Raw genomic sequence first — 20480 nt, 5'->3', positions numbered from 1 at the left:
CATTGAATGCGGTTCCACTATGATGTTTCCACTTTCGTCTTTACAGCCTTCGGTTCTAGGTTTATGTACCTGTGAATTTCATTTCACCTATCCATAAAACTTTCGAAATTCATTCCCGCTTTTATACCTGTCTACATCTTCGACCGCACGCTTCTCATGCCCTCTCTTTTTCCTTCGGTGTTCCTCTCGCCTCTTCTGCTTATAGAGTTCACGAGCAGCTCTAGTCCTTTTATGCAGCGCCGCTTTGCGCGCGGTGATATCTGCTTTATAGCGGTTTAGGGCCTCCGCTAATTCTTCGGCCGCACGTGGTCTGTTAAGAGACCTAACATTCCACGTGCATATCCGAAGTTTGTTGTCCTTTATTCGTTGCGTTGGTTGTCAACAGTAAATCCGTCCATATCCGAGGCTTGTTGGTGCTTCGCAAGTATGAAAGCTTTTACGTGGCCAGGAAGTCACCCTGACGGCACAACCCCCAACCTGGAGGGACAGATCCTGAGTATAACTCCAAGGATGGGGAGGCGGATAAAACCGTTCCTTATAGGCCTGGGCTCCGAATAAGTCAAAGAAGCCCTATAAGGTGTTCACTAAGTAGTTCAACCTTATTGGAACTATAGACGCCACCGTTGATTCCATCTCGGGAATTCCTCCGCTGCCGTCTGGATAAGAAGAGGTGCATTAGTGGAAACACCTCTCCCCACCTCTCTCGTTTGCTGCCCCCAACAACTTTCCACTGGGGTTGGAAACCAATCTCCAGTTGAGTTACTAGGCACCCGATGTTCACCACGGGGAGGTGAGATTAGGAGTTGATAGGCAGAGGTTGGTTTTGGGAAAAACCTGTGGACGCTTGTGTCCTCTTAAATGCACATGTCTACCATTTGAACATCACTGATTTTATCTTATAGAAAATAATTTGCTCCACATTCAATAGAATTTTTATAAAAATCCGAATGTCAGTTGCTTTAATAAAAATAAAAATTGTTGTTCGATTCACAATGTCTCGTAAAATAAATATAGGTATCGGCTATAAAAGGGGTAATCTCTTACATGATTATTATAAATATTTGGTTAAAGTTTTAAGCAAGACAAATAGATAGACAGATGGGAAGTTATCGGTGTGAGTCGCATTCCTCATTTCTCTTATTTATTGCGGTTTGTTTTACTACATAAAATATAATTTAACTTTTATTTTATTGCGGTTTGTTTTACTACATAAAATATAATTTAACTTTTATTTTTACGGTAATATCTATATTGCGTCCATAAATAAGTGTGTCCTACTCCGTCACGGGCAGCCACTTTAGCCTAACCTAACCTAGATTAATTTATAGGAAATCCTACTCAAATTATTAAAGTTTGGATGATGTTGATTCTGGTGTTATTTGAATCAGCTCAAAAAGACTCTAAAAATATGTGTTTTATTTTTGTACAGTCATTCAATTTGCGAAGGTAATAAAAGGTAGTTAAAAAAATTCCATTTCAAATTAAAGTTAAGTGTTATCGATTTCGTGGAAAAAATCGAGGTTTTAATCAAGCGATAGAGTGAATAGATTCATTTTATAGAAATTTGATAGAAAGCATTCTGTACGTACATGCATTTCTAGAGGTAAGAAATTAAATTTTGTTTAAAGTTTTTGTTGAGCTTCTTGGAAAACTTAGACCTATATATTTGTTAGTGTTCTTTGCAGATTGTTAAAAAAACTTTCTGTTGTATGCTGTTCAAAAATTTACCAATCTTACCAACCACGTTTTATATAAAATTAAATACATTTTAGCTCAGTATTTTGTTTTTTTCCGAAGATTTTCAAGACATTTTTCACAATACTTAATAAAACGAATATGCCAGATTGTTTGTGAAAGTGTTCTGCATTTTAGGTGGTATAAAATGTGAAGCAAATTTGAATTAATTTTATTATACTGTATCTCTGAACTTCTTTTCACCGGTACGTTACTGAAAGGGGTTTGTAAAAGTTGTTATGATGCCTTATTCTCAAAAATATTCTTTTTTAAAATTTTTTTTACTTACAAATACTGTAAATAGTATAAAAGAGAAAAGTTAAAACTTTCTTTTACATAATCAATACTTTTTTTCTCTTCAGGACCAATAACAGTATTTTGAAATGTTTTATTTTGACCAAACTGAATTAAGAAGAACCAAATGTTGACAATACATAATTTTGTTCATAAAGTACGGATATAGAAACGAAAGAACTAACGAATTTTACTGTTTCTAAGAATGTTAACAAAAACAAGGCTTTCTCATGTTTAGTTTATCTTAGGCCCAAACAAAAAATTGATATCACGATTTTTCTATTTTAAAGTTAAAACAAAAATTTGATTCTGTTCAAAAAGAGATTACTCCTAAGCAGTATAACATAAGTCACATTCAACCTTTAGCCTTTTAAAAATTTAAATTCACCTAAATATGTATATTAAAACACGCTGTGTTGGTTCCCATTATTATTAATATTATGTAATGTTAATTACTTCTCACTTATAATAACAGTGAAATCCCGCAAATGTCAGCTTTTTTACGCCTACTTTTAAGAACATTAACCTTTATCATTATGTATTAACCATAAATTGTGTTTTCTAAAATAATTCTATACTGATACTCCATTCGTTTTTAAACGAAGCATACTAATTGCTTCCTTCGTTCATCTTTCTAAAGGCAAAGTGTCTATTAGGCTTGCATTGCTTATTATTTTTGTAAATACGATCAAAAAAGTAGGTATGAGGATAACATTTTCCGCATGACACAAGCGATTGCAAAGAATACTTAATGGAACATGTTTAATACTAAACCTACCTTTTAAATTTTTGCCTCAAGTTATATACTGTTGAGAGTGAGGACGTTTTCCGTTGTGAATAACTTAAATTAACATAAAGTAGGTACCTATGTTAATCGCTCTCAAAATAGTTTATTTTAACTGAGTGCAAGTGTTTTACTTAATTTTAAATACTATAAAACCTTCGAAAAACACTATCTTTATACGTAGTTTTTTTACGCACGAAACTTAAAATACATTTTGGTTTTATAGTTCTTTGCTGTTTTGAAATCAGTTTGATAATGAAATTATTCATCTGCAGCAGAACGTACTAAAAATCGTATCCAAATAAAGCGTGTCTTGAAATAAAACCATTTCTTGATTTAACCACTTCTGGAATTGCTGATACTTTAGCATTTTCTAATGTTGACAAAGCAGTTTCAAATTTTTTACTGCGTAACAGAAAACTTATCTCAAATTTTTTTAGATTAAACTCTTTAACGAATTTAAAGCTCTTTCTAATTTTGTGTATGCTAGTTATGTTACAGATATGGACACTGCACCTCTTTGAAAGAGAATCTTAAAAAAATTTGGAAACTTTCTAATTTAAAGAAAAAATCAGATGGTTTTCCAGTTAACTTCGCTTAAAAGAAACTTTCATTAGATAAACTGTTGATATCTGTAGAGCTTTCGCAACAAATTTCCGAGAGTCATTTGTTAATAGCCCTGAAAAAGTCGATGAAGTATATTTTCATAATGTTCACTCCTTTTCGCAAAAAATTACGGACCTTGGTCTTTTATCCGCTTTGAACAATGTCTGCTCAGCCGGTCTCGATGGTATTCCCCCGGTAGCATACAAAAAGTGTATAGTAATGCTTTAATTGAACCCCTTACTTTCTTATTGAAACTTTCTCTAAAAACAGGCAAAATTCCCAGTATATGGAAGAAGTCATTTCTAACACCAATTTTCAAGAAAAGTAACAAGGTGGATGTAACACACTACAGGCCCATTCCAAAGCTTTCTTGCATTCCCAAATTGTTTGGTAAAGTGTAGAATTTTTTAGTAAAAAACTCATTTTCGAACAACAGGATGGTTTTGTGAAAAAAAGATCAACTGTCACAAATCTCCTTACATTCATAAACATATGTTCAAACGCTTTAGAACAAGGTTATGAAGTTGACTGTGAATACACTGACTTTTTTAAAGCTTTAGACCAACTTAGCATCGGAATTATTTTATTGAAACTCAAAGCTCTTGGTTTTTCACTTTTTTTCTTAGATTAGATCAAATCACACCTTGAGACAGATCATATGAGGTAAAATTTACAAATTGCCATTCCCTTGGAACCTTTTGTTGCTCAATCTGATATTCCCCAGGAGAGCCATCTTAATCCTTTTCTGTTCATGCTTTCTAATAAGGACGTATCGTCATATCTACGCTCAAGGGAAGTTCTTATTTTTGCTGATGACAAGAACATTTTAAAAAAATGGACTACCCATGACCGTTTCCCTTCCCAATCCGTCATTGATAGTTTCAGATTTTGGTGTGGGGAAAATAGCCTCACCCTCAACTATTTAAAATGCCAGACGATAACTTTTACTAAAAAACGAATCGGCAGTGTATTTGATTATTGTATATCAGCCAAAATACGGTCGCGTCTCCACATTTAAAGATGTAGGAAGATGTAGGTGTTCATTTCTGTTTCAACTCAGAATTTACACATCACATTCATTTTATTTTAAGTGCTCTGTTTGGTTTTATAAATGCTGAACAAAAGAGTTGAATGATTCCTTTCCTTTTACAATTGTCATGTTCGTCCTCATCTTGAATAAGCTTCGTACCATATTATGCACCTTATTTGCTTGTGTACATTTAAATTATAGAGGCGGAACTCATTACCTTCTTACCTTTGATTTTACACATATTGACATTCATAAAACTAACTATGGGAAGAATGAAGCTTTAAGTCGAATGAGCATTTTATATAACTTAAACTGTTCATCGATAGATTTAAATTTGAATAAGATGGGATTAAAATCATTGTTTAGAACCAGTGCTCCACTATCGTAAACGCCTTTATTTTATTTTTTTGTACTGTAATAATTCGTGCGTAAGTCTATAATTGTATTATTTTCATAACAACAACTAACACATGCACTTATGATGAGCCTCCGATCGTAGTTTGACGCTTGCTAAATATAAGCTAACTACTTTCTGAAAATTCTGAAGTGTAAAAGAAAAGAGGCTGGGATGCGACCCACACTGATAGCTTCCGTCTGCCTATTTGTCTTGCTTAAAAGTGTGTAGTTTTTTATGTTGGGCTAAAAAAGTTGTTAGTTAAATTATTCTTACAAATTTTAATATTACCAACAATACAACAATTTTAAAATTACCAACAATATTTTCCACATAAAAATATAGTTAAGTTTGAAAATCTAGTTTTTTTAGTCGAAAACAATTTTTTACCAATGCTATTAGCATTTCTTGAATTTTTACAAATTGGATGAAAGAAATTAATTGGAGAGATATCAGGAACAGAATATACGTTTTTAACAAATTTAAGTACTATTTTTTTATGAAAAAACGGCTGTTGGATTTTTATAAAAAAGTACTGAATATCGAAAAACATATTTTCTATGAAATAAAACGAAGTTGAAGACAATGTTTTTAATTTTTGAAAAGCTATTTGAATCGGAAGTAAATTTTTACCAACTTTTATTCATTTATTATTTAGGTTTTTATTTTCTTTGTAAAAAAACTGCCCATTCGAATTTTCTCAAATTTTTTGCGAATGCTTAAAACAATATTTTTTTAGAAGTTAAAATTATTTAGAAGCCATGATATCGAATTTGTTAAAAGGTATTTGAGTCGAAAATCAATTTTTAGTTTTTTTTTGTAAGAAAACTGTCGATTCTATTTCTCTTAAAATTTTACTGAATATTGACAAGAATATTTTTGAATAGATAAAAGTTGTTTAAAGCCAATATCTCAAAGTTTTGAAAAGATATTTGAGTCGAAAAATATTTCTTACCAACTTTGAGTAATGTTTTTTTATAAGTTTTTGTTTTTAAAAAACAAACTGTCGATTCTATTTTCTCAAAATTTTACCTGATGTTAAAAACTTTATTTTTCGTTGCACAAAATTGTTTTGGAGATAAAATCACTTTGTATTCCTAAAGGAGGTTTTCAAAAAATATACTTGTTTCGTATCGTTGCAATATATTATATACAATTTAATTCAAGTCTCTAGCGGCATTGTTTCGTGTAATATTTAGGGTTAACCAAAATGTACACCTTTTTTTAACTGCTATGGTAAAAACCCACAGACGCAATTTTCTAGAGAGCCCTTTCTGCATCTTCTGTAAAACAAAAGTTATTTGAAGTTTCTTTTTGTTCTTGGGCTATGGACAATGAAAAAACGTCGCGAACGTACGGATGTACGGACGTACGAACACACGAACGTACGTACACACAGATATTTTGCTAAAAATCTTTTATTTCGAATCAGGGACCTTGAAATGCAGAGAAATGTTAAAACAATCAATTTGACATATCGGACCCATTACAATAAATTCCTATGGGAAGTTAAGAAAACAATGTGCCAATTAAATCCAATAAATACAATTCTTGATTATTGTTCTTAATCTAAAAAAGAAATGAAAGTAATTATAATTAGGTATATTGATGCTAGATTAAACACACACCTTAAACAGAAACACTTGTTCTTTTTCTGAAATTTGAGTTTTGCAAAATAAACACATTCGTTTAAATGTAGGTGTTTTTCGTCAAACATTATGTGTCTCAATATTTTTAAAATAAAATTTTAGTTCAGAAACTTTTAATGAATGACATTTTTGTCGAATTTCATAAAAAGAAATACATTTTATCTACCGATGTAAGAACTTGAAAAAATCGATTGTTGTTATTAGTTAGACTTTTACCGACATTGAATTGTCCATATTATATACAAAGCTTACAGTCTTTTGCAATTTACCTTGAAATCTATTTCTAATTATGGATTTAACTTACCCCTTTTTTGTCAAGAAAAGTTTCGCTCTAAGTCAACATAAACTTCCGATTTGTGTAAAATGAAATCTAATCAAGTTGATGTCAGACATTTGTGTGAATTCAAAAAGTTATAATTTTATTCTTATAATGGCTTAACTCCTCTTATACAAAAAAAACTCATCAAAACTATTAAAATTTAGCTTCCTACCTTTCCAAATGTAAAGCACATTGCTACCCGGCCAACAAGTCTCACGGAAATGTGTGACATGTTTATTGTTTAATTGGAGCACCTTTTTGTCTGCTACTGCTGCATTTGTTTTAACATCATTGATTTTATTGCAAACGGCACGGAAACATTTAGACATGGTCTATGTGGTTTGTGTTGTTGTTATTGTTTTTTCCATTAGGCGACAAAAACTCCCATGAGGCTTTCAAAGCAGATTTTTATTTTTGCACAGTTATTTCTCGGTATAGTCTTATATACAGATGCAAACAAACATAGTATTCAGAACTATAAGTACTCAAAGATTCAACACAAACCTTCAGCAACAAAGGGAGAGTATAGAAGTTATGTAGGTAGGTACTAGCGGTAGGTATACTCATAAGGAGCTGCAGAGAACAATGATCATACAAAAAAAAACTTTGAAACAAGAAAACAGTCATTAAGGAGTACTTTTGAGATTTAATTGGGTTTTCCACCATTATAGTTGCAATAGCTTGATGTGCTGACAAAAAATAGGGACTCAATGCAGCTCTAGTTACATGCATATATATAAAATAGTTAGGTTTTAGGTAGAATGAGAAAAAGTTTTCTTGACTTTTGCGCTGTCACTGTTGTTAGTCCGCTTTGTTATGTCCACAAAACATTGTGTGAACAATATTCTACAATGCCTATAGTAGCTGATGGTTACGGTGTGTATACGATATGTTGTGGGTGCTATGTTTTTCCTAGTCTTTTGTTTAAATCCCATGTGAAAAAGGAGTGCAGGTACTTATCGAGTATGGAGAGGTCTTTAACCCCAAAATAAAAAAAAATCGGAGATTTTCTGTTGTTTCTGTTATTACTTGAAGTACTGGATGACATGGAAAGGTAGAAAGACACAAATAAATAATGAAGTTAAGGAGTTTCTATAGGTTCTTTGTATGTTCAAGGGAAAAAGAAATAAGGAAGAATTTCACTGTACTGCCAAGTGAAACAAGACAAACTTTAAAAAAATGGTCTTCTATCACTTCTGCAGTGTGCAATAAGGCTAATTTATGAAATTTGGTCTTATTACACTTTACTTTCCTACTTATTTTGTTTTTTTTTCTATCATCGATGCCATAACCGGGATCCTGACGGGCCTCAATCAACATGCTTCTAGATATTTCCTGGTTGTTGACCAAGGCCATTCAGCTGCGTACCAAACGTCCTATTTTACGTCATCCTTCTTACGAAGGCATATTCTTCCCAGCTGTCTTCTAACACATATCATACCGCAAAGGACAGACATTCCGGGTTCATCTTTAGTCATGCGTGCTACGTGCCAAGCCCTCCGGAATCAATTATAACACTTTATACAAATTAATGTAGGTGGTATATTTTGTACTTTCACAAAGAGGAAATAATGATTATTCTTGAAAGATGGAGTTATTTCTCTTGGTTTTTGTTAACTACACCTGAAGAGGTACAACCCCTTTGCTTGGGCTCATTAAAGGATTTGGATTGAAATCGTTGGCCTTGTTACAATTTACAAGAGTGAAAGAACGGGACTTCCTGAAAATTTACCCTATTGCCTCCAAATAATTTGGTTTTATTTCACTATTTCAAAGTGCAATATGACCAACTTCTAAAAATATACCTTATTTCACTTTTCTAATAGGTAACTTTCCAATAAGGTAACTTTATGAAAATTAAACCAAAGCAATATTTGTTGTATCAGGAAGATTAAACTATCTACACAAACTGGATATATTTTGGTAGAAAAGATCCGAAAAACTAAAGAAGGTTTTTATGGCATCAGGTTTCACAACGGCTCCATTTTTGTTCTGTAAATGATGTAGAATAAAATTTGGAAAAAGCTCAATCGTTAATACCATTGTTAAAATAGATCATACACTTTTTCTTAAATATCTACATATGTATATATGAACGTACATTTACGTTTTTTAAAAAAAAAGCTAATGCAAGTAAGTAGGAAGCAGGCTAATAGTAAACATATTATTTCTTAATGTAATAGTACAATAATAGTAAAAGAAATTTTATAAATACTTTAAAACAAACAAAGATAAAATATATTTTTAACAGCTTATATTTCTGTCTATTTTTTTCAGGAATTCCTGCGCCTACAGTAACATGGCTCATGAATGGTCAAATGCAAAATGGAATAACTGACTTCTCTTATGATGGAACTGTAAATAGTAAACTAGTTGTCAGAAATTTGTCACGAATACATCAACATGCTATTTATACATGCCAAGCCAGTAATTTTCATAAAAAATATGTATCAACCAATATCACCATCGAGCTGTACTGTAAGTAAAATTAATATTTAAATAATTTCAAAATATTTAACTATCTAACTATTTAATCTGAAATAATAAAAGAATATGAACCAAAAAAGTGATATCGAACATCTGATAAATGTCATATATTTTTAAAAATAGATCAGTTTTTTAATCATGTCTATCAAATTAGTGGAATTAAATGTAATTTGAAACTTATACAGACATTTTTTTTAAGCTATCCGCTATAAAATCTTTCAATTCGATGTTAATAAATTGAAGTCAATGATGTTTTTTCAAATAAACCCACAAAAAACTTTGTTACTTAAGATTTCGCTAAACCAACCTGTCGGCCTCAACCAACATGCGCCTTCAACCAGGTCGGTTCCTATAGCAATCTGACTTCAATTTTGAATGCCAAGTTGGTTGAAGTCCACTGCCAACTGCGTGCGCCACCTGCTTTGCGGAATTCCTCTTCTCCGCCATACCCCGGGATTGGATTCGAACACTTTCCGGGCTGGAGCGTTGATATACATACATTGGTTCAACTTAACCCTACATATAAGTCGTTGTACTTTTATTCATTTAAACAGGTCAGTGTCACAGATCAGCCCGCACTGTTCGTCGTTGTATCAATCACCCGAAGAATTTTTCTCTCACATCCTAAGACGCTCTCATCTTTCTTTGACAGGGTCCAAGCCTAACTGCCGTAAATGGGAATAAATGATCATCGTCTAATACGTAGTGACTTTAAATGCTCCTGAGAAGACTTTACTACTCAATTGCCTTCTAAGTGGAATGAAGTTATTCTTCGTTTGATGTCTGAATTTATAGCGATGTCGCAACACTTACATCCCGTTTTGGTCTTCCAATTATTGCAATTTGTCATAAAAATAACAAACGTAACTTGAAAAGCATTTTACAAGCCACTTATCATCATCAAATTAATCACTTTTTTAAGGCTTACAGCTAGGTTCCCGAAATCGGGTAGATAATTTGCAATCTAAATTGAAAATCGAGAGAAAATGTTTTCTGGGTTACACCCTTCGATCGATGTCATAGCTTGAAAATCGAAATTATTTTAAGTGAAATAATTTTTTTAAGACGTTTTTATTCGAGTTCTATTGGTACACATACATACATAGGTTTGCAGTTCTTTGTCATAAGAAGCTTCCGATAGTTTGGGAAAGAATCTGGTGTTGAATCTTAGTTTATGAACGTTATGAAAAATATATTTGGCGTATTGAAAAACTATTTTAAATGCTTTGTCGGTTCCTTCAACTACAAAGCAGAAGCAGCAATTTCTCACTGTTTTTAAACGATTTTCTCTTGTGGAATTAAAATCGCACGAACTTCCTCTGGTCGAAAAAGTTAAATCGATATCGATAATAGTGAATTCGAGAACTCCAATTTATGTTTTGAATCGAATTCAATTTCATTTCGAGTGAAATCGAAATGAAGAAACTAGCTGTTCAGTTATATTATTCAACGGAAATTGTTGAAGTTGTTTCTGAGAAAGAAAGAAACAAGATTAAGTAAAATGAGGTGAATTTTTAAAATTTGTTTTTTATTTGTTTTGTCTGGATCGAATTTACAGTTTCATCTAAAATAACAATTTTAATATCTGTGATACGTGGCTTGCTTATTTTTTATGGAAAAATGAAGTTGAAAAAATGTATAACAAAAAAAGACAGAACTTTAAAATGTAGATAGTCGTTTTGGTATTCTATTGAAAAAGTTTTATCGCTCATAAGCTAAAATTTGTACTGACTTCCTATTTAAAAAAATGTGATTCAGTTGGTGAATTTCATCAAACTAAATTCCCAAGTTCTCATTTGTAGAAACACAATTTTGAAATTACTCTTATTCTTAGCTATGATAAAATAGTAAAATTCAATAGTCAAAACTCTATAACCAAATAATGTTCCGATGCATATCAATCTCGGCTACATGTTTATGCACAATTTAAATTAAGTAGTTGTAATCGAATTTTTGGAATAACAAAACACAATTTCAAATTGGATTTCAAAATATGTTATATTATATTAGCATACATGTTTATCTATTGTATTGAAATGTTGGTACATTAATTCGCACATAACACAAACATACTATGTACCAATCTAATACGCATCAGTATAAAACCAATTGATTAGATTTTTGTGGCAAACAAACGAATATGAAACAATGTTTTTTTGTTTCAGAGAAATGTCATTGATTACAGATATCCGAAATAGATACTGGCATTGCTATATATACGTTGATTAGAACACAAGTTTTCAATGGCTTATTTTTTAATTAACGGAAAATAGGAATTCAAACATATGCATTTAGGTATGCAGTGTATTTATATCTACTTATTTGATACATAATCGAAATCCAGGTCATAATACTAGTTAAGTTGGGTACATAGTTAAGCTCTAATGTTGTGTGCAATTATAAATTATTTTGGTCACATTTTAAAATTATATACCTCATCATATCATTAATTAGAAAAAAATATTTAGTTTGTTTGATTGAATTAATGTATTTTTTTTAATTTTGGGACAGGTTTTTTAAATTAATTAATTTTAGCAAAGAATAATGTTCAATTAAGTATTACATTTTATTTTTATAAATAATCAATCAAAATGTGTAAAAATAAGTAATAATCTAAAACATGTTGGAATTTCTGTAATGGAAAAATGTTGTAGAAAGCTAATAGTGTTGTAGTGCACGCATTGAAGCATGCTTCACAATTCACTTCATAGCATGGCTCAAAACGAAACGTGGATAAAAACCATGTTTTTAGAAATTATCAAATATTACCTTCCACTTACTTCCTGTACGAACAAGGACTTCACCCAATAAACTTTTCTATTTAGCTCGGTGCTTAGCTAAGCTACTCGTAGATGTCTCCAATTGTGCCATCAAAGTTGTGTGCGGTCACTTTCCACTTGTGCGTGCCATCTGATCCATTTCCATGCGCTTTACGTGATTCAGCCATCTCAGTAGTTGGGTTTTTATCCTTCTGTTCGATCCTTGTGGTGCCATCTTCCTCTCTACTCATCTTCTATGCATACTTTACCGTAGATCACGCTAAGTTATTTTCTCAAGAAACGACCCAAGGTGCATTCATCAATTTTTGTTTGTCATAGGCAATGCGTTAGATGGTCTCCTTTTTTCAGTATGGATGAGGGCATGCTTTGTTTAGAACATATCGTGGAGATAAGTTGGTGCATGCTCCTAACCAAAATATCTTCAGCTGCTTTGAAGAGTTCGGCATTCAAGACATCTTCTCCAGAGAATTAGTTAAACTTGAGGATAGAATTGAAATCTATACTTTGTCTAAGTCGGGAAAACGGAATTTTTGGCTTTCGTAATTTATATAGAATGGATCATCGTGCTTAACAGCGCAAATCGGCAAGTACACTTTTAAAATCGTAGCTGAAACACTGCTCATATGTTTTGTCCAAGAACATATCCTTGGTATTGTAATTCAACTCTTCTTTGGGGGCGTGTGCGATTAGGATATTGTTGCCGAATTAAGCTTGGATTCGGATGGTCATGAGGCTCTTGTTGATTCACCTTTAGATCCAGACTTGTAGGCTACGTTTGGATACAATGACAAAGCCGCATCCGAATAAGCTTTGGTGGTTTTCTCGGTAGAAGTCGCCATAGTAAACATCGCATTTTCTGATCCTCGTTTTGCCTATCAATGCCACCATCAAATTGTAAATTTTGACTTTTCAATATCAGTAGAAACTTAATGAAATGGTTTTAAAGGAGATGTATACGCATGTGTACATAGGTTCGTACATCAATTTTAAAATTACGAAAGGCATGCAATTAATAATTAAAGTTAGTAGTATTTCAGGTAATATCGTACATTCTTCTATAGACTCGAATCGAAAATAATGTATCTTTTGTAACATAACCATATGAGTGTTACATCAAAATATCACACAAATTAAGAATATGACATTACGTTGTTTATGCTTAATGAACTGCACTTTCAACATTTTTTGACGGCTTTTGGCCTATTAGCCCAACTTCAGCGAAAATACTGGGCTTTTTCGGACTATGGCCAGTATCGCTCAAAACAAGAACGATCTTTATATATAGGATGTAGCACATAGTATGGACTTCGGTCGTTTTTTGAGTAACTTGAAGCCATTCAATCTCACATGTCAAAAGGCTAGATTGTTTTTTCCTTACATAATGGAATCCCTATCACTACCATAGTTCTGAAAAAATGAAGACGCAGATAGAATAACATAAAATGACAACAACTTTACAAATAAACTATCACCATAGCTAAGTCAATGCCTGTAATATTTTGTTCGGAAGTCCTTTATTTCAATGAAACTATGAAAATTTTAATGCAACAACGTAATTTTATTCTCAATTTTGTTTACAATTTTTTTCATAAATTTAGTTTTCTATTGATTTAATTTTTGTAACCGTTCTTGAATTTCATTTAAACTTAAACCATGCGTTTCTATAACAACAAACTGTGCAAATGGAAAAGCCAAGAAACAGAACATTGAAAATGTCCAGAACACAATATGAGTGCCAAAAAATGCATCAAACAAGGGATAAAATCGACCCATAAAAAATCCCAATCCCCAACATGTAATTGTTACTGAAGTGGCTGCAATAGATTTGATATTTTGTGGAAATAATTCTCCTAAAAAAGTAAATGGCAAAGGACCAAATCCAATACGGTATGAAAGTTGAAACACAATAAATGCCAACAAAGGTATCCATCTAATATGTGATGCATCACAACACATATCTATATAGAAAAATGTTCCCAAAGTGAATTGAGATAATCCCATTCCGATGGATGATAACCTCAATAATGTCCTGCGTTTCCATAAATCAACAATGCATTGAAGAGTGACACTCGAACAAACTTGAACAATACCAACAATAATTGCAGAAACAGCTGCCCCAAAACAAACATGGGCTTTCATAAAAATGGTATGTGCATTTATGATAATTATAACTACTCCGGAAAATTGTTGAAACACCATCATGCCTAAGACAATTATCAGAGCTCTTCGATTTCCTTTATTACTTAAGACATCACGACATCGACCTTTTTTCATACCCCTGATTTGGTCTATTGATTCTTGAATAGCAGGGAGTTCTTTTTTGACAATTTCTTCACTTTGACCTCGAATTATTTGCAAAGAATGAAGTGCTTTATCGACCATATCTTTTCTTACTAAATAGTATGGACTTTCTGGTAGGAGGAAATAGCCCCAAAACGTCAGTGAAGGAATAGATATGCAGCAAACTTGCATGACATGGTATGTAGTAAACGGACCAATGCAATAGACAAAAAGCATTCCAACTGCATAGGAAAATCAAATTATAGCTTGCAGATCAATTTAATTTATTACACAAATCTTACGTGTCATGTATAACATCATAAGACTTAAAGTAGAGCCTCGGCTTTCCTTGGTAGAAATCTCTCCGACGTACATTGGGACAACTGTCATTGTGCAGCCAGCTCCCAAACCCTATGTATATGGAATAGTATTTGTAAAGATTCGAATACATCAATTAACAAAATAAATAAACCTCTAAAATCCGTCCCACATAAATGATTTCAATTGTATCTGCTATCATCATTGTCGCATAAGCAAGAGTAAACATACATGACCCTATCATCATTGTAAACCTTCGACCAATTAGATCTGCAAGAGGTCCAGCAATCAGAGCAGCTGACAAAAAAATTAAAAACATGAAATAAGAAATTTTTAATGCAACACAGTTTTTTTATATTCAAAGTTTAAATGCCGCAGATTAGAATTCCACATTTAATAGTACTTAAGGTTCATCTATTTTAAGGTCTTATCTTATAATGGTCCGTTTTTTCGAAACAAAAGTAAAGTGATTAATATGAATCTGTTCAGTGTGAAATTTGAAACTACCGGATTGTTTAAGTAGAGCAGTTTTCAGAGCCCTTCATAATTCACAGAACCTAGTGTTAATCGTCCTTGATTGGGTATCGTGGATGTCATCAAAAGCGTTATAATTTTTCGACGGATGTCTTTTGTGTCAGTTAAGCTGTAATGACATTTATTTATATATGTCCCATATTTTTGTAAGTATCTATTTCCAGTGTGTATTCTGTATGATACGTAACTTATTTCTATACTATAAAAGTGTATAAATATTTGTTCTAATCTATTCGATTTTTTTTTACTCACATACGCCAGCTCCAACTGAAATTAATGAATATATCCACCCTTCTTGAGCCTTATCTATGGCAAAATCAATTGGACTATCATCAGTTTTGTCTCTTAATTTTGGCATTATTGGTGAAGGCCATGCTATACACGTTCCAAGAGTAAAACTTGAAAGATTTGCTTTATTTATAAAAATCAAAGGAATTAAATTTGTAGACAAAACAAAATAAACAGAAAAACAAATTACCAAAAATTACAACCAGGAAAAGACGCAATTTTGACGATTGATTTGATTCGGATTCCATTTACAGTTAATATTTGGATAAAACAAAATTATTGATAGTTTTTTTGACATACAATACATACTGGCATTCGATTAAAAAACAAGTATATCAAAACATATAGTTTTTTTAATTTTATAGAGTGAATTTGTATGCAAACACTGTATTGTGTATGTATTTAAAGAGTGGTTAAATTTTAAAGGTTGATGTTAAAAATGAACCACTCCTAAGTTATTTTCTGCATTTCATTTGATATTTCTCAATTTCAGACTAATTCAATTTGAGCCTGGCAATGATAAACAACCGAGTAACGCGTTAAAGTCTTTGCGGCTTTTAATGGTAATGGGCGTTCAAATCAAAATGCATAAGTGCAATTTGTGATTTTGTTGGCCAATTTAATCGTCCAACAGGCCGTCCAAATCATGTGATAAGGCCTCGTTGGGCTTCTTTCTTTGGGTTAACTTGAAAGAAAAGGATATGGGGGTGTGCCGTCGAGGTCAGAGTGGATATTAGGCCGATATTTTGTACCGTACATAATTGAAATATACCAATAATACGTTTTATGTCATTTAGATTTATTTTAAGGCACCTAGGAAGTTCGTGCAATTCAGTTATACATTTGTTGACTTTTTAAAAAATTGTTGTTCATTACATTTACAAATTTTAAAGGCTTCTTTAAAATTTTTCTAAGAATCATTAACCTCATAATATTTTTCTTCAAAACCTTAACTGTAATTTATCTTTTTTTTCTTTTATAATAATTTAGTAAGACCTCTTTTGGTGGAAATATCATTTAACAATCAACCAATGTCAGCGGATAGAAAATATGAAATTGAATGTCAAGCGATAGGATCAAGACCGCCAGCAAAGATTACGTGGTGGATGGGCAACATTGAATTGCATGGGCACAGTCAAAAGGTAAAAATATTTCCTAAACGTTCATTTCTTTTTTACACAAACATATCTACAATTGAAGTACGTTATTTTAAAAAATTTCACTGCAAATGTTACACACAATTTTAAATCTCTTCTTTTTAATTTTTTTTAACAGGTATCCGAAGATGGAAATGTAAGCATATCCGTTTTATCTCTAACGCCAACAAGGGAAGACCATGGCAAAGGCTTAGCTTGTCGTGCAACAAATGAACTTGTGCGAAATGGAATTAGAGAGACTGCAATGAAGTTAAATGTTTTCTGTAAGTTATAATCAAATTTTACCTTTATAATTAAAATTTTGAAAACAAAGTTCTTAATTATGTTATTAATGTTGTATTTATAGTGCATCTTTAACTTAGTTTCTTTATCAAAACTCAGGTTTGCACAGTTACGCTTCCCTTATTTCATTTAGCTAGGATACGGGCAATATTATGATTTCACTCGAATGAATCATCTACTTACTAACTAAAGGTGGCGCTGCAGTCCGGGTAAACCTGGCCTCAAATAACATGTGTGTCCCAACTAGCTTGGCATAGCTGTCTACAAATTCACACGCCAAGTTGGTTTAGGTTTTCTATCCCACCTAGGTGCCCCCCCTGAGTCGCGGTCTTCCTCTACTGGCTAGTGCCTTCCCATTCGATTCGAAGAGCTTCCGGGCTGGAGCGTTGATGTCCATTTGTTTTACACAACACACCCATCTAAGTCGTTGGACTTCAAATTTTATAATCAGGTCAGTGTTGCTATACAACCCGTACAGTTCGTCGTTGTATCTTCTTCTCCGCTCTCCGGGACGGGACCAATAATCAACCGAAGGATTTTTCTCTCAAAGCATCCTTAGACGCTCTAATCTTTTCTTAACAGGATCCAAACCTCAGCTTCATAAATGAGAACTGAAATGATGAGCGTCTTATAGCTAGTGAATTTAAATGCTCAAGAAAGGACTTTAATAGCGAGTTATATTCTAAGTCAAGAAGCAGTGATTTGCAAGAGTTATTATTTGCATTATTTCAGTGCTGGTTTCACTGTCTAAATTTATAGCGGTGCCTAGTTAGAGAAAGTAATTAACTATCTCAAATTTATAGCTGGCCATAGTGACTGTTTTTTCCAAAAAAGTCTTCGTTCAATGTCTTTTTTTGGTGACATCATATATCGTCGTCTTTCTTTGAAAACTCCCTAAGTCCATTTTCCGCAAAAATGAAATAAATACACTAAGTTCATGCAAATAACAAAGTTTATATTTTTCAAAACTCCCTAAGCTTAACGATGCACCATTTTTAAATAATAAAGAATTAAAACTCCCAAAATCTATTAATTTGCATGTTGATTTCAAACTTTTAATACTTTTAATAATAATAATCTTAAACACAAAAAATGGACTTAGGGAGTTTTAATAGAACGACTACAATATATACTTTGTCTTGTTCTCATCGACCACTAAACCTATCGATTCATCCGAATAATTGGATGGACCTTTGGAAGATTGTGCATCTAGTATTGACGGTTGAACGATGTTGAAAAAGTTGCATCACAGTGCTCGCCTTGTCTTAAAATTTGTTTGACATCAAATGCATCGGTGATATCTTTTACGACCCTGACAAAGCAGCGTGCATTCTCCATCGCCATTCTGCACAAACGGATAAGTTTGACAAACTAAACAAACTAAAGCTTTCCCCATATATGTTGTCATAAGATCGATAAATCTAACACCAAGAAATTTGTCTGGGTGAGACATGTGGTTGGTTTTACTTTGATTTTCATGTCAAAATTATTTATCACCAAAAAACCTCTTTCATGATATTTGTTAACAAGCATCAGATTTTAAGAGTGCGTATATATACTCGTAGAATAAATAATTTTGGACGTAACACTTCTATGAAAGTAATTCAAAATCAAAATCTAGTGAGTATGAGAAATTGGAAAGTCTATTTACAAAAATATATTGTCTCTCTTTATCACACTCGTACTGAAGTAGATTTTTGCAATTCATGAGATTGATGATGGAAAAAATGTCTCAATAAGATCAGCACCAAACAAAAACCAAAGACAACATTTGAATGGAAATAAGCTCTAGATTTTGTGTTAAACTAGAACTTCATAACAAAAATCCATTTCATGAAAGTCTATTCTCTCATTTTTCAAAGGAATTTGTAGTCATAACTCATTAGTTGAGCATGAGCACACACAATTCATATACGTATATAAATACATATACATAGTACTGTACACCACCTTGCCTGCCTATACTTTATGACTATGCCGTACACAAGGAGAAAACAATATTCCGAAAATCCCAAAGGATATAGGTAGGTATTTTATCTTTTGTCTTCCAGAGACCAGAATGTCTTTCATTTCATGGCTTGAGCATGATATAGGGGCCAATATGGTGCGCTAGTGTAACAAGAACTCCCAACCATCTACTATCATCATCAACTTGAACATGATCAACATCATTGTTGTCTGATGTTCCTGTGCAAAACAGTAGAACAACACCGCTCGCTGTCTTCCTAACTATATATAACAAGAATCAGAACCAGAACCAGACCCACTCCGAGTTCATAGTATAATATACAGTGATACAACAATAGCTTAATGACAACACTGGATGGCAAAGAAAAATAACATGAAACAGAATTTTTTCTGTTCGTGCTCCTATTGCAATTGTGTACTGGCAGCAGGTATCTATAAGGACACAACATAACATACACTAATACTCACACTCATACTCCTTCCATAGTTGGTATCTCAATCTTTTTGTAATTTTCTTTCAAATCATCAAGACAAAGCCAGAAGATTTCTCCTCGTAATCCTTGAACTAATCCACAGTATTTCGCTGCACAACGATGATGACTTGGTACAATGATAATGACGACTATGATGATAAGACTGTGCCATCCAAAGACCGACCTTCAATCCTTACACACACAATAGTATAAAACCAAAACTATACACAACTACACATAAATTCGAAGAGTGTATACATATATAATGGCAATGATGACGATAACTAAATTTAGCTAGATTGGACTTATTATCTTTGGACTTTCTTTGAGAATTTGCAGTTCCCGGAGCGGAAATCCCAGAGAGATGAGAGAACAAACAGAAAGATGTAGATACGTTTGTCATCAGTTGGGATAAAAGTGATTTGATTTTGGAGAGCGATTCACTTTGCTTTTGCTTGATTTCAATGGCACTCATTAATTGTACGTATCTTCTATTTTCTGCTTAACAAAATTGAATCCAATATTCTTGGATATTGTGCCATCAAATAATGAAAAACGTGTATATTCTTCTAAAGCTACAGATATGTACTATGTTAGTATCTATAACAAGGATTGAATGGACCTTATCAGTGCCAAAGTTAACAAGTTAATTTTGTAGACTAACATTAATATTCCTAACTTAAAAAATTGATAAGATTTTGATGTTTTGTCAAGATATAACAAATTAATGCTATTCAAATTATCTTTCAAAGCAAAGATCGCTATTTCTTACAAAGGGTGATTTTTTAGCTATTATCTTTTTGTCAACACTGGTTTAAACTATTTGGGCTATTGTGTCTTAATTTCGCACCAACTTTACATTGTTGGACATTAAACCACCAACACGCTTACGTAGAGTGCAAACTGAGCAAAGCTCTATGGGCCACTGATTATGATGACCATCAATTATCGATTCGTCGCCGTTCGCAGCAATTGGGCCTCTGTTAGTTGTGATGCCTTTCAAAATACATCTGGTGCAAGAATTGATGCCGAACGACCTACTGCAACCTAAAATTTTTGGTGAATGGGCACTTGGAAAGTTGGCCGAAGACCCATTTTTTAAC

General features: G+C 32.7%; 2 protein-coding genes across 2 annotated transcripts in view; one reads left to right on the top strand and one right to left on the bottom strand.

Annotated features, from left to right (window-relative positions):
- Positions 1-20480, top strand: part of LOC129944902 (hemicentin-1) — a 287304-nt gene that overhangs the window by 175358 nt on the left and 91466 nt on the right. The window contains exons 6-8 of the mRNA XM_056054565.1: positions 9088-9288; positions 16488-16639; positions 16773-16917. Coding sequence (XP_055910540.1) covers positions 9088-9288; positions 16488-16639; positions 16773-16917 — 498 coding nt within the window. The remainder of the gene's footprint in view (positions 1-9087; positions 9289-16487; positions 16640-16772; positions 16918-20480) is intronic.
- On the bottom strand, positions 13634-15825 carry LOC129953893 (facilitated trehalose transporter Tret1-like). Its single transcript, XM_056067424.1, has 5 exons — positions 15688-15825; positions 15462-15620; positions 14830-14972; positions 14660-14768; positions 13634-14599 (listed from the first exon to the last, which is right to left on the bottom strand). The coding sequence occupies exons 1-5, from the start codon at positions 15743-15745 to the stop codon at positions 13680-13682; spliced, it is 1389 nt and encodes a 462-aa protein (XP_055923399.1). The 5' UTR covers positions 15746-15825; the 3' UTR covers positions 13634-13679.

The sequence above is a fragment of the Eupeodes corollae genome, chromosome 1 (genome assembly GCF_945859685.1).
Source record: "Eupeodes corollae chromosome 1, idEupCoro1.1, whole genome shotgun sequence".
In the NCBI taxonomy this organism is placed as follows: Eukaryota; Metazoa; Arthropoda; class Insecta; order Diptera; family Syrphidae; genus Eupeodes; species Eupeodes corollae.
This window is presented reverse-complemented; position numbering and strand designations above follow the sequence as displayed.